At 40.3% G+C, this 14,714-nt stretch overlaps 1 protein-coding gene across 1 annotated transcript in view; it reads right to left on the bottom strand.

Annotated features, from left to right (window-relative positions):
• CDH8 (cadherin 8) overlaps window positions 1–14,714 on the bottom strand; it is a 148,183-nt gene that overhangs the window by 36,395 nt on the left and 97,074 nt on the right. Inside the window, exon 10 of the mRNA XM_059481460.1 lies at window positions 395–516. Within this exon, the coding sequence (XP_059337443.1) occupies window positions 395–516 (122 nt within the window). The remainder of the gene's footprint in view (window positions 1–394; window positions 517–14,714) is intronic.

Genomic DNA, 14,714 nt, shown 5'->3' with positions numbered 1-14,714 from the left:
TGTAGGTCAATAACTGAACTGGAAATTAGGTTGGATTATACTTTCACCTACTAACACACATGAACTTACAAAGTGCTGAGCTCCATCACAGAGTGTGATGTTGGCAGCTTAAAGACACTCAGGATTTTTTCAGGATATTGTCCCAAAGTACTCACCTTTCATTTAAAACTAAATTCACCTTTAATTAAACTCGCCTTTAATTTTAAACCTTAAGGGGAAAAGTTTATTTAATTATAGAAGACATCCCATGAAAGTGATCATGGGTTTATCTTGAGTTAATGCTAAGAGCTGTTAGCATGAACACCTAGGCACCCATTTTGGGAATAAAGATGACATAAGATGACAGGGAGAAACTCCAGCCCAATCTCACACAACAAAAACCTGGGATACTCACCTGTCCAGGCTTGCCATTCTCACACAGGAAGGCCTCGTGCTCTGATGCAAACTCAGGGGCGTTGTCGTTGACATCCAGAACTTTGATAGCAACAGGCACCCGGGACACCTGGCTGTGGTTCCCTGAGGAAAGAGACCAAAGTACCCAAGGTAAGCATATTTAATTTAATTGGGAATTAAATACAGCACTGCTGGCACTGTCAGCGTGCTCCTCTTGACTGCTGCCCTTGCTTAATTGGGCTGCCTCATCTGCAATGGATTGTGGAGTTGGAGAGCAGCTGAGAAAGGATGGCCAGGCCTTGGTGGCTGAAAAGAATAAATAGATCCCTGCTGCAAACTGCATTTGTTGGAGATTAGCTCAATGAAGACCTTTCTAGGTCTAAATTGGTAAGATTTTTCTTTGATGAAGTTTGTATTGTTTTATTGATAAAGTCCATTATATATGGAAAAGGGAAGGCCGCAAACAGCGGAGATTTATTTCTTTGTTTATCTTTGGCAGAGCACAGCACATTTTACTCCATTAATTGTTCTGACTGCACATCTATTATCTCTTCATTGCAAACACAGTTAAAGTACTGACCCACATTGGGAAAAAGATGGATGGGAGACTGACAGGCAGGAAACTAGACAGTAATTTGGACAATTAAAGCACTTTGATCATCCACCATTGACCAAAACTGTGACCTGTGAACTTTTTTCACTGAAGTAACAACTCATTATTTATAATATAGAGCTATTTTGCATAAAATTGCTTATCACTGTGAAGAGCAAAATGAGCTGTAAGGCAAGAAAAGCTAAACCAACAGTTTTCATCTACTTTGAATAGCTTTCAGAGGCAGCTGCCTGTGTCTTTCCCTCAATTCAGCATCGTTAATTTGCTCAGATACTACTTATAAATATTTTAAATTATTTTTCCCCAAGGAGCAAGCCCATGAATTTAAGTTGAAACTGAGGTCACCAGCTGATCTGGAGAGTTGATAAACTGTTCCACAGCACATGCACACCTCCACAGGTACCTCAACCCCAGTGTCAAAGTCCATCTCCTGGTGAATATCATTTTCCAGTGATGGTATTCTACCTCATTTGTATCATCAGCAATGACAAATCTCAATATTCAGTGCACTTCTCAGTACAAGTGACTACAAAGTACAAGAAGAACAGGCCCCGCCAGTGCTCAGGGACCAACTGGGGTCAGCCCTACAAACGGCAGAGATGAATAAAGGCAGAATCACCATATACACTGTGGGTTTTGTGGTTTCCATCAGGATTAATTCTGTTGTGACCTAATCAAACCTGATATTTTACAGCCCTGTTTCCTCCTTGTATGCTAAAGACATCCACAAGATGGAAGGCTCCACCCATAAATCTAAATGTGCAAATTTCAATTGCTCTACTGACCTTGAAATGGCATAAAAATAACAATTTAAAAAATGAAAACTCAAATATACCAGTGCTATAAAAGGCTTTCTATCTCTAGGATTGTCTGAAACATCAAAATTCCTCCTGGACAGGACATGGAAGATCACCACACGTCAGGATTTCAACGTTTTCCATCTTAGAGAGCCAAAACTTTTAATATGGAAAGAATATTAAAGAAGAAAAGGAAACACCCACCAAAATATTACATGAGCAATATTTATATTCCTTTGCATCTTATGATCTTGCTTACTAACAGGTGAGGAGAGCACTTATGGCATGAAATAATGATGTATTTGAAACCAAATAAAAGCTAATATGCAAATCATATTCCAAACATTTTAAACACTTTTTTTATCTTCACTTAATAAAAATACAGACAATGAATCTCAAGATTATCAGAATTCTCAGCACTAGTGTCATATTTAAACACTAAAGATTTACTTTTATCTAAATTAATGAAATGATGGCAGTTCAAATTTTAAAGACATTACAGAGAAATGTAATTAATTAGATAAGCTTCTAAAGAAATTATTCATGTCCCTTGTGACTGCCCCCAAAATGTTTGTCTTTCATCAGAAATACAAACATTAAATTTAAAGATATTATAATTAGAAATTTGATGAGAATTCATTTAAAAAATTAATTTACTAAACACAAGAGAGACTCAGCTGGTTTGGAAATCTCCAAACAAGGGGATATCCACTGCCTTTTAGGGTTCCTGTGACTGTGGTGAAATTTGTTGTTGAGAAAGAGAGAGAGAGATGGGAGAGGGAAATGTATCTCCAGCTTGTACTGCCCACCACCCTGCATACACTGCATTATTTTGCCATTCCAGACTTCCCAGGGTGTAGGAGTGGTGGGGGTAGGATGGTTGGGACAGAAGGAGACGAGAGATCTCCGCAGCCAGGTCTGGAACTTGGGGTTTATTGCAAAGGGCCTGAGTGCAGGGCGCTGCTGGGAGCTGCCAGCCACAGCTCAGGGCAGGACTGAGAAAGGAGAGGGGGAGAGAGGGTGAGAGGGTAAAGGGAGTAAAAAAGGTAAGAGAGTAAAAGGGCAAGAGAATAAAAGGGGTAAGAGAGTAAAGTTCCCGTTACATTACAATAAATCTTCTGTGCTGAATATTCTAATTCTCACTAACCAATCTAGTACAATACACAAATCCTATAGCATTTACATACAGCCTATAAGAATCATTACATTACCACACTGTGTTACATTTTAAGCCCTAAAAACTCCTCTTTGGGCCCCTCCTGCCAAGCTGTAGGGTCTGCTCTGACACTTGGGCCTGTCTGCAAGCAGAGGGTGTTGTTTCATCAAAAGGGGATCACCTTCAGCCGGCCACACCATTGTTTTCCAGCTGTTCAGTAACTGAGGTATCTCAAAGCTTGCTTTCATTTCAATCTCATTTATAGTTTCCATATTCTCAAAATCTTTTGCCTGTCAATCATATTTATAAGGCTTTCTTGTTTCATCTTCCCCAACACCAGGGAAATTCCACTTTGTGCTAAGTATTTTCCCCCACCCTGAGCACACCTATTCAGACACATTAGTGAGTCCTCTCTAAGCAAACCCAGGTTGAAAACACCATCAGGATGGAACAGTTCCATCTGTTCCTCTCCATACGTTTCATGTCTGCAGACTCTCGGTGCTGAAACATGAACAGAGGATGTCCAAGCTTAAACCCAGACCTGCTGGCAGTGCCCCAAATGCTTGAACTAGGAGAAGGAAGGGATTGGAGTGGATCCAGGCTGGTCACAACCTGCCCCATCTGCATGGTCACTGCCCTTCAGGCCCTTGGGGGTCTCCCTCGTTAGTATTCAACGTTCAGAACTTTTCCTCATTTGTATGAATGGACAGTCAGTTCTTTCTGAGCTAGGAACAAAACTGAGTTTAATTGCTGCGTGGGTTTTTGTTTAGTTTGGGTTTCTGCCCAATAAACCCCTCAGTCAGTAGATTTAAGGGAGACTGAATCTTCTTGCATGCACCAGGTGGACAGCTAGACTGCTTAACTTCCAATCTGTTATTTTATGCAAAATCATGAAAAAAAAGGGCAAAGTTAGAGACTCTCTAACAAACTAACCAGATTTTTAAATCTTTATCATCTGTATTTATTGTGATGCACAGTTTGAAAAGATCTACCTTGAATTTTGCAATATAAAAGTATCATTAGGGCTGTCACTTAAGAAACATCAGCTTTGTTTGAAAATTTAATGCTCTGAGGTGCAAGATTGAAAAATATTGACAAAATTTCCACTAGACTAATTAAATAAAAGTCTTTTCAAGCTAGGGCTGCCCAGAAAGACTTAGTAATCTGAGGACATCACTCTGTGCCTAGATGAGCACAGAACACACTAGACAGATCCAAGGAAAGGAAGACTCAATGCAAAAATAACTACTGGAACTTAGTTTGGGTTGATAAATAAACTTCCAAAAATTATGGAAAATCCACCTGGGTTTAGAAATGCATGTTGAAAAGTTTCCAAGGGTTATAAGGACCTAAAAAGCTCTTCTGTTTTCTGCCCAGTTCACAAGACTCTACTGGAATATACATGCTTGAAATACCCAACTTGCTGGTACTCCTCTGAGTAACCCACTGAAACCAGGTCAGGGTTTAAAAATGCTGTAGAGTTTGATACCAAAATGATGAGGCAGATCAAATAACCATAGTCAAACAAACAAAAAACCCCAAACAAACATTATCAAGCAACTTATTGTCTCCAAACCTGAACTTTTGGAGGCTAAAGCCTCATTTTTTACTGCTTGCTATTGGGATGAACACTTTTTGTCCTTCCTGGAAAAAATCCTACATAGCTGAGATGTGCCTGTATTGTAGGAAATTTGTATTACAAAGCACTGAGCATTGTCAACATTGTTACTGCACACAGCAAGAGTTTCAAGGAGTAACTAGAGCTTATAAATATTATTTTTGGTCTTGTACCACAACTAACAAAATAAAATACAGCTTTTCAACTCCCATAAACAAAGACTTCATAAACATTGTGCTTAAAACACTTTCCCCTGTCTTTCCTTGACTGATAAAATGCTTTTTGAGATAAAGAGAATTATTGTGGCCCAAAATTAAGTTTATAATTTTTTTAACCCAAAGGAATCCAGTTTAGTTCAGTTTTATTTCAGGTAATTAAATAATCCAAAATCACTTCAACATTCTCTATAAAAAATCATTAGCTGTCTTGCATTTTACCTAAAATTTACCTGAATAGGAAGTAGATTCCTAGAAAATAACTCAATAATAATAATAATAATAGTAACAGCAGCAGCAGCATCAACACAAGGTTTGGAAATTGTTACTTCATGCTTCTCTGATTGAATGAAATTTCTACAAAAATAATATTTTAAATTAGAAGTAGAGGAAGATCTGGTTCTAACAAAGAAATCAAAACAAAATCTGAATCACTGACTTAATAAAAACAACAGTGCTTGGTTTACATCCCTTATGTTTCAAACTTATTAAGTTTTATTTTAACAAATCCAATTCCCATGACTTTATCAAAGTTTTATCTGATGACTTTATTTAGATAATCCACAGGACAAGTTTATTTCTCCTGTTAGAGTTTATGTTGTTGTTTTCTTTAGGCAATCCTTTGCTTTAGAATGCCACAGCTTAAAACAATCTTTCTGTCATATAAAACTGACAAATCTGACTTACAGAATCCTTAGATACACAGATGCTATTGTGAAAGTGAGGTTTTATTTATGTTGAAGCTTAACTCCAGAAATCACATAGTGCAGCAAATTCTGGGCTCGTTTGTCTGCAGCGTTGGGTAATGATCTGATTCAAGAGAGGCTGAGTGCCTGAAACTCACTCCAAAATTGTCAGGAAGACAGCAGTAATTGCCAGCATTTCTCTTAAAAATACCAGAACACAAGCTATTTCTGAGCTAGAACAAAATTCAAACAACAAACTAAAAACCCAGACAGAACTGCTCACCAGGAAGATTTTGATTCCCCATTGAATGATTATCTTTAAGAGGATGAGAACTCATGGATTATTGAAATAGCAATATAAACATATCAGTACATATCACCAGGAAGGTTCCTGTACAAGGTGCTAAGACAAGAAACAAACACAACCTCCTAATTATTATTCAATTTGTATTTCTTTAGCACATGGAACTCGTCGGAGCAGCACAGATTGTGGCGAGTGTCTGTGTGTACATGTGTGTGGGAGGGGCGCGGAAAGGAAAGGATGTGGAACATATTTCTCAGGTTTGTTCCTTCAGTCATTCTTTGGGAGAAAAATAATAACAGAGTTGAAAAGTTTTGTCTCCTTTCTCCAACTCCTTGGGTGTATTTTCTTGTGGGCACAGAAGGATGAATGAGGCAAGAGCAAAGCTTTGTCACACTCTGTTTCTATCTCCTTACCAAGAGACTGTCACAAGTTTAACCAAGAAGTGGTTTTATATCATCCACCTCTTCAAAGCTGGGTTTGGAGCTAGGAGGTTCCCAAATCTCAGCAACCCCATCTATAAAGAGGTGACTCAGGAAGGCCACACTCACCTACCTATCTTTATTCAACATATGAGATGTATCGCTTGGGACTAAACAACTGATTTTACTTTCAAGTTGCTGACAATACCAAAACAAGAAATAAAGATTAAAATTTCTTTGATGCATTCCCGCACCACGCCAGAAAATGTTAATTAAATACAACGTATCCTCCAGGTCCTGTTTTCACTCACTTTCTTTTTCTGTGGAATTTTTTTTGGTACATAAGTACACATAAGACATTAAAATTATTTCGTATAACCTAGCAGCAATCAGGTGATTCAGTTACCTAAATTATGCAGAAAATGGAGACATCCCTGCAAAAAGACCAATTTTTTTTTTATAACTGATATTCCACCTAGCCCTGCACTCAGGTCTTTGCTTGCCACTGTAAGTAGCAATACTGAATTATTTACTACATTTGAAATAATTTAGAATTCCAAATAAAAATATATTTTAAATTAAACCAGGGATTTCAACCGGGTACTTTGTTAACTTCAAAGGATCAACACTGATTTATAAAACTTGATAATAAATTTTAAAAAGGGAGCCTATTCCTTTTTTAGAGGTACAATGCATTCCTTTTTTAGAGGTACAATGCATACTGATAGAATCAGTTAGCCCTCATTTTGCTTATCTGAGGTCAGGCTATAATTTGACATTCCAATGCAACCTCTCTGCTGTTTTTCATGCCATGAAGAAATGCAGTTATTCAGAAGCTTCACAAATAGTTACTCTGTAATTACCTCTGATACTCTGTGAATTGTAAGATCCATTTGCAAAACCGGGAAAGGTTTGTAATTTTCTGCAGAAGTATCTTATTTCACTTGGTGTATTTGCATGATATTGCCTTGTCTCAGTGCACAGACAGATCAAAAGGGCTTGGAAAGGAGAGACTAGATCAGAAAAGCAAAACATTCCCTCAAATGTAGTACACAAATGTGAAAAGGGCCTCTTCTACCACAACCCTGGCTATAAGGGAAAAATCAAAAGATTCTGTTCTAGTTAGATTTAGCTGAGCATGATAAGAGAGAAGAAGTTATCCTCTGCTGCAATGAGAATGAGAACATGGGCCACACTGAGCAAGCTCTAAGTTTGTCCTGGAGGGAGCAGAGGATGCTGAAAGAAATTCATATCCACCTTGGGGCTGGAGAGGATTGGGAAGCAGCGACAACTCCCGCCCTATTGCAAAGCAGGTGTCCCCCGACATGCAGGAGAAATGATGCATCTGACTCCATTGATATCAAAAGGCTAATAAATTACTTTATACTATATTATTCTATACTATATTACACTACATCTAAACTGAAACTGCACAAGCACTCAACTCAACCAAATCTTGTGACTGTCAGCCAACAGTCCTGACATACATACCTGGATTCAATTGGTCAGTGAATCAAAACACTCACACCAGAATCCAATTATCAATTCCCTTCAGGTAAACAACCTTCCACAATGCACTCCACTTGTGCACAAACACAGGAGCAGCAATTGAGATAAGAATTGTTTTTTCTTTCTCTGAGGTTACTCACTATGATTCCCAGAAAATATCCTTGGGAAGTTGTGCCTTGCTTTTCTCTGTGAAGAGAAATGCAGCAACACCACCCCTCGTGCCATCCTTCCAAAAACTCAGCACCGCCAAAACTCAAGGCTTTCTGGTTATTCCAAATGACTCTGAATGGTGGTTTGTGTTTAATCTCAATGTGAACATTTTGAAAACTCTACCCTGGTGTCACTACTTTCTATTCAGCAGCATTGGGCTACAAAGAGCAAATGCTAGAAGAGACAGGAGATGCTCTACGTACTGGATAACGGGAATGCTCATTACATGGAACACTCCTATTGCATCAGAGAGGGATTTGGAGGCTGCCATGGCATTCTCCTGGAGATGCTGCAGCCCATGGCTTGGACAGATGCACCTTCTCTGGATAAGAAACTGGCTGATGGCCGGACCCAGCAATGGGGAATGGTGCCACATCCGGCTGGTGCCAGGCACCAGGGGTGTCCCCCAGGGCTCAGTGTTGGGCCCAGTCCTGTTCAGGGTCTTTATGGATGATGGGGATGAGGGAATTGGGGGCATCCTCAGGCAGTTTGCAGCTAACATCAGGTTGGGTGGGAGTGTGGATCTGCTGGAGGGCAGGAAGGCTCTGCAGAGGGATCTGGCCAGGCTGGATCCATGGGCTGAGGGACAGCAGGACCAAGTGCCAGCTCCTGCCCTGGGGTCACCCCAACCCCATGGAGCTGGGCTGGCAAAGAGGGGCTGGAAAGCTGCTGGTGGCAAAGGCCCTGGGGGTGCTGTGACAGGGCTGGGCACAAAGGCAGCAGTGCCAGAGGCCAGTGGCACCTGGGCTGTGCCAGCCCTGGGGTGGCAGCAGGCCCAGGGCGGGGCCCGGCCCCTGGGCTGGCCCTGCTGAGGGACCCCGAGGGCTGCGGCCGCTGCTGGGCCTGTCATGGCCACCAGAGCCCTGCAGGGGCTGCAGCGTGTCCAGGGCAGGGAACGGAGCTGGGCAAGGGGCTGGAGCCCCAGCAGGGCCTGAGGGAGCTGGGAAGGGGCTGAGCCTGGAGCAAAGGAGGCTCAGGAGGCCCTTGTGGCTCTGCACAACTCCCTGCCAGGAGGGGACAGCCGGGGGGCCGGGCTGTGCTCCCAGGAACAGGGACAGGAGCAGAGGGAACGGCCTCAGGCTGGGCTCAGGGCGGGCACCAGCAGGAATTTGCCCATGGAAAGGCTGCTCAGGCCTTGGCAGGGGCTGCCCAGGGAGCTTTGCAGTGCCCATTCCTGCAGGTGTCCCGGGAAGGGCTGGAGGTGGCACTCAGGGCTCTGGGCTGGGGACAAGGTGGGCATCGGGCACAGCTGGGACTCCATGGCCTGGCAGGGATTTTCCAACCCCAGTGATCCTGGGATTCTGTGAATGCATGGAATATGCAGGAGGAGAGAAAAGTGGGCCATGAAAACAATGGGAACAAATGGATGGGATGAGACTTGGAAAGAGTTGGAATGAGTATCCTAATTAGAAATTGTAACATCTTTGCAATATTTGAGTAAGAATTATGGGTCCTTGTCTCTTGGCAGACGCTCTGGATGCAAACAGCATGTTCTCAGAGGCTGCTCTGCATATCTAATTCTGACCACAGTGAGGTTTATATTCACAGTGACACATAATAAAGATATATGTGACACATCAATATGAGTAAACAAATACATAATTCAAAATAAAGTATTAGTAGAGCTGCTTGAGAGGGCTGTATTGGAAGCTGCTGAAGTCATATCAGGTTTATGACAATGAAGCAATTCCAGATTGTTCACTGATCCTAAGTAAATCCTTAAGGGAAAACAATAAAAAAGCCAACACTGCTGATATCCTTCCACCCACACATCTATCCAGAGACCAAACTGAAACAACTTCTGGGAGAAAACAACCTGTATTTGTGATAAAGCACTGTCTAATTGAGCCTTATTTATCTCTAACGAGGACACAAGTCAGGAGGAACTTTGCAGTTATGTCGCACTCAGTAAATTAGCTGTGCTATGTACTGAAGTGGGGAATCATTACAAGTGCAAAATTAAAAATACAGCTAAAGTTTTAGCACTTACTCGCAGTGCACTTATTAACAACTACAAGAAATGGCAACCTAGAAATATTTGAAGTCTTACAATTAGATTTTTGTGCAAAAGGCAAATGCAAATCAAACAAACAAACAAACATGAAGCAAATGGGAAAATGATACCTAATGTCAAGACTGAGCACTAGAAAAACAACATTTGTGGTCCAAGAAGGAAGAATGCTCTGCAGACCCTGCATTTCAGCAAAAGAGGCCACTAAAAGATTTTGACTGAAGGTTTTCCATTTCCTTGTGGCATATACCACTGGGAAGGAAAACAGTTAGGAAAACAAAGAAGCTCAGAATCGTCTTTCTGATACTTTCGGTATACACTCTAGAATAATAACAGTGTGATGAAATGCCACTGCATCTGTACTTTTGTGAATCAAAGCACCACAAGCCTAATTAGGATTCCAGATTTTCAGAGGCACTGTAATGCCTTAAATTGCTGTGAGGTAGTAACAGGTTTTAATTTCTAAATATAACAATGAGAAAAAAAAAATTCCAGAAAATAATATGGTGTCCTTGAATGACAGAAAAGAATTTGACTTAAAAATAAGGCAGCAGACAAGCAGGAAAAGAAATTGACTGAAAAAAATTTAAGACACAACAAATGTACCAGGACATGATTTGCTGCTGTGTTTCTCAATTCTAGCTTAGCCAAGGGAGTTGTGCTGCCATAAAACAGTCAGGAATCTGTCCCACACTTTAGAGCAATTATATTATTAATACGCTAATACCTCATGCATATTAAAATCTTATAAAAATATTGACTTAGATATGCAAGGTCTTATTGTCAATTATAATTAGCTATGACATTTTCTAATGACTAGCAGCAATAATAATAACAATAAGCAGACTGATTGAGGATGAGTTGTCTGGAATATTTGGGGCTTTTTATTTGAAATTATTTCATGATTGAAGTAAAATAATTTATAGCTCAAATGAAATCCTTCCCTTACTCATAGACAAAACATCAAAATGCTTTAATAAAGATTTTTATTAAAGCAGAATTTATTATAGAAGCATTTAAATGCCATTACTTTTAGAGCTCATATTGCTTTCTGAGACTGATTTTCTTAACAGTACCATTTAATTAATCTTAAGTTTCCTTCACAGATAAAATATTGCTGGATATCCTGGATATGAATCAGGTTCTAGGAGTTCAGCATCAAACCTTCTTACTTGCATACCTTCAGCAATAACCAAAAAAGACCTCTTTAGCAAATCACCTTTAAAAATGCCTTTGTTTTTAAGAGAGAAAATAGTTCCATTCTTTCCTGCCCTGCACCTTTGCCAGAAGCTCAGAGCATGCTGCTCAGAGTTTATTCCAGACAGAAATGTGCTTTAAGAAGATTGACTGAAATTATACTGAGTTACAAACCCCTACTCTAATCTGCCCTCATGCAGAAAAACCAGTGGAGATTTCAGATAGTCCCAATCTGCTCAGCACTGATGAACTCAGGTTCTCAAATGAGGTGAATTCCACACGATATTTCTAAGATTAATCTTATTTCCTTTAGAACTCCTAATTCAAATGTTCAAAGTGAGGATGGCCAGTTAGTAGCTGATCAGGGTAAAGATGCACTTTGGTAATATAACATATAGCTATATATCAGCTATATATCTCTATATCAGCTATATATCTGTATGCTCAGCCTCTAAATTGCCTCCAAGTACCTAATAAATATTCTGTGCACTAATTAGTTATGTACATTTCCACTTGCATTCTTTACTTGAATCCCTCTCTGCTTTATGCCCCAGGAAACCGTATTTCCTTCTAAAACACCACCCAATGCCCCAACCTTTTGTGCTTTAAACTTTGAACAGTGTTCCAACTCCTGTACAATTTTACAAAATTGTATTTGCCAATCTAGAACTCAGTTGTCCAACCTGGATTTATAATGCCCAGAAAACAGAAGTATAATTTAGACTGTTACTGCAAATCTCTCTCCTTTTCCTTGTCATAATGATGTTCACTATTTAGTTTGACCTTTTTTGGGTGGTTTCTTTTTTACTGAATTACTCAGACACTTTGTTCACAGCTGCTTTCCATGCCTCCCTCTGGAATCAGAGGTCTCCAGCTTCTACTCAGCACCCAATACCTGAATTTTAGTGCTTGCTCCTGAACTACTGAGGCCATTTCACACAGAGATTTTTTTCACAAGCACACTCCTTTCCCATTTGTATTTCCTCATAATATGGCCCCTCCCATACTATTATCCACGTGGATCACTTCTCCTGCTATTCTTGAGCTGTGTTAAACACTAATGGGAAAATCTGTGCTGTGTTTGAGCACACTTTCACAGCTGAGAGCTGCCTTGAAAAGATGCACCAGCCCTCCCCTGCCCAATGGCAAACCTTCTGTGACCCCTTAGGATCTGAGGAGCTCTGTGTGACCTTCTAGTTATGTACATAAGGATAAAAAACACCTTAGCAAATTCTGTGTTTCAGTGTAAAAATGATGGATTATATAGTTTGATTTCCACTGAACCAGAGGAAAAAGGGTCAAGTAGAAAAGGTTAATATTCCTGAGCTTCTCTTGTTTAAACCTCCATAAACACTTATTTCCTTCTCTTTCTCAAACTTACTGAAATTTACTCAGCCCTAAGTTAGACATAATTATATGATGTACCAAAGCAACTCTCTAAAATGTTAGAATTATTGCTAATAATGCCTATAGTTATTTTTACCATAAAAGGCTAAATAAAATTAAATAAATGAAAGCATAATGAAAGCAAAGGTGTTCATGGCATTAAAAAGTACATTGTAGCTGAAGGCTTGTTCTGAAGAAATATGTCTCTCTTCCTTTTTAATTAGTGTCCTTGCATTTTTTAAAGGAACATACACTATAGATAACTTTAGCAGTGCCTGTGCTGGGTGATGATTCAATTACTCTATTTATGTTCTTAGTAAACCATATAGAGCCTTTCTGGCTTTATGCCCTTTCCCATTAGGTGACAAAATTGCCTCATACTTCTTCATTTCCAAAGAATGCTGTTGGTGTGGGTAATTACCTGTGTCAGAGCCCACAGCTTTGTCCTTGAGATGCCTCTGCTCTGGGCCTGGAAAGTATTTATTGTGGTCAAATCACCATTTACATTTCAAGATCTTGTCTAGATTTTCACCTCTTGCTTTGAATAATTATTGAGGAGAATTTCTACTTGTTGTGGCAGTTCTGGTACTTTGCCCAGCCCTTGGGCAGGGGTCTGAGGCTGCCATGGGAGTGATGCTTGCTTGGCACATGGGGCTGAGGCTGCAATGAACCCTTTGATCAAGCAGTCAATCCCACTGAAAATAACACCTCTGTGACTGCAGTGCTTGCAGAATAAGGACAGCAGAAATTTCATTTAAACCCTTCATTCAGTGATTTAAACCTTGGCTGAAAGCACAGCTCCAGGCTACAAGAATTATCCTGTCCCACTGGCTTTGGGATTCCCTAGAGGATTGCTCTGTTTTGTGTCTGGGGGTGTGATGTGCAGAGTGTGAGGATCACAAGATCCCACAGTGGTTTGGGTTGGAAGAACCTAAAAAAAAAAATCTTCTCCCACCCCTGCCATGGCAGGGACACCTTCCCCTGTCCCAGGCTGCTCCAGCCCCAGTGTCCAGCCTGGCCTTGGGCACTGCCAGGGATCCAGGGGCAGCCCCAGCTGCTCTGGGCACCCTGTGCCAGGGAACAATTCCTTCCTAATATCCAGCCTAAGAGGGAGAAGAATCCAGTGCTGCAAATAATCATAACACAGCTCAGAGGAAAATATAAACCTTGAGTAGTCCACTCAGTGCTACATGGAGTGAAAGGCAGCTTGGGGACTTTAAAGGGATCATCATTTAGCTCTCTTTAGAGATAATGAGCCAGGCTTTCTGTTATTTATTGATGTGTTTGTCACAAATCTGAGCTGGCCAAGTGGAATATATTTAGAAGGCTTTACTTGTTGAAATCTATGGTATTATTCAAGGGAGCTAAACTATGTAATACACATATTCTGGGGGAAAAGATTACCTCACTTTTTAAAAGAGAATTTCAGATAAGCATTGCAGTATATTTTGTTTCCAAAGAATTCACTAGAATACTCTATCTCAAGCAGATCTCAGCTTCAGTTTTGGAGGGATGAATATGCAAATATCAGGATATTCATATTTAAATCAGAGGAATGTTGTGCAGTCAAATTCTATTGCTAATAAATTTCTTTCTAGGCTAAGTTAAACCAGCTTCTCTTACATAAGTCTTTGCTTTGGTTTCAAACTATACCAGGTCTGCATTTCTTACTGCTGTTGTTTTATCAATTAACCAGCAATGAAGGGCATTACCCTGATATTAATGTCCCACATTGTGAGGGTGCTGGGAAGTATCTGCAAGGTGGCTGTTCCAGCCATTTGAAAATGGAAATGGAAATCCATGGAGCTGGAGGCAGGAAGAGGACAGAGTTTAATTATTACATGCCTTATCCACATCTGGCAATCTGATCTCTTGAATGATCAGTGATTCTGAGCTCCATTCAGAATGTGTAGGAAAAAATGGTCTAATAAATAAGTCATGGCTATTTGATTTTCTTTTCCTCTGACTAGCATTGACAACACATAACGTGGTAAGTGCTGCAAAAACCTGTGCAAGAAACTGGGAGAATACTGAGGAGGTTAAGCCCAGCCTGAACCCTGCTCTGCTTCACTGCCCAGCAAAATTGGCAGCCAGTTAATGCCAGCAACACAAGCATGTCAATGGGAGCAGGAGTTATAGCTATAATTGTAATCTACACAGAAAAAAAATGTTTTTGGGGTTCAGGAGAATGGGATCGCAT

This window comes from Ammospiza nelsoni, chromosome 13, assembly GCF_027579445.1.
Source record: "Ammospiza nelsoni isolate bAmmNel1 chromosome 13, bAmmNel1.pri, whole genome shotgun sequence".
Lineage (NCBI taxonomy): Eukaryota > Metazoa > Chordata > Aves > Passeriformes > Passerellidae > Ammospiza > Ammospiza nelsoni.
Note: the sequence above shows the minus strand (reverse complement) of the source record. Positions and strands in the feature narration are given on the sequence as shown.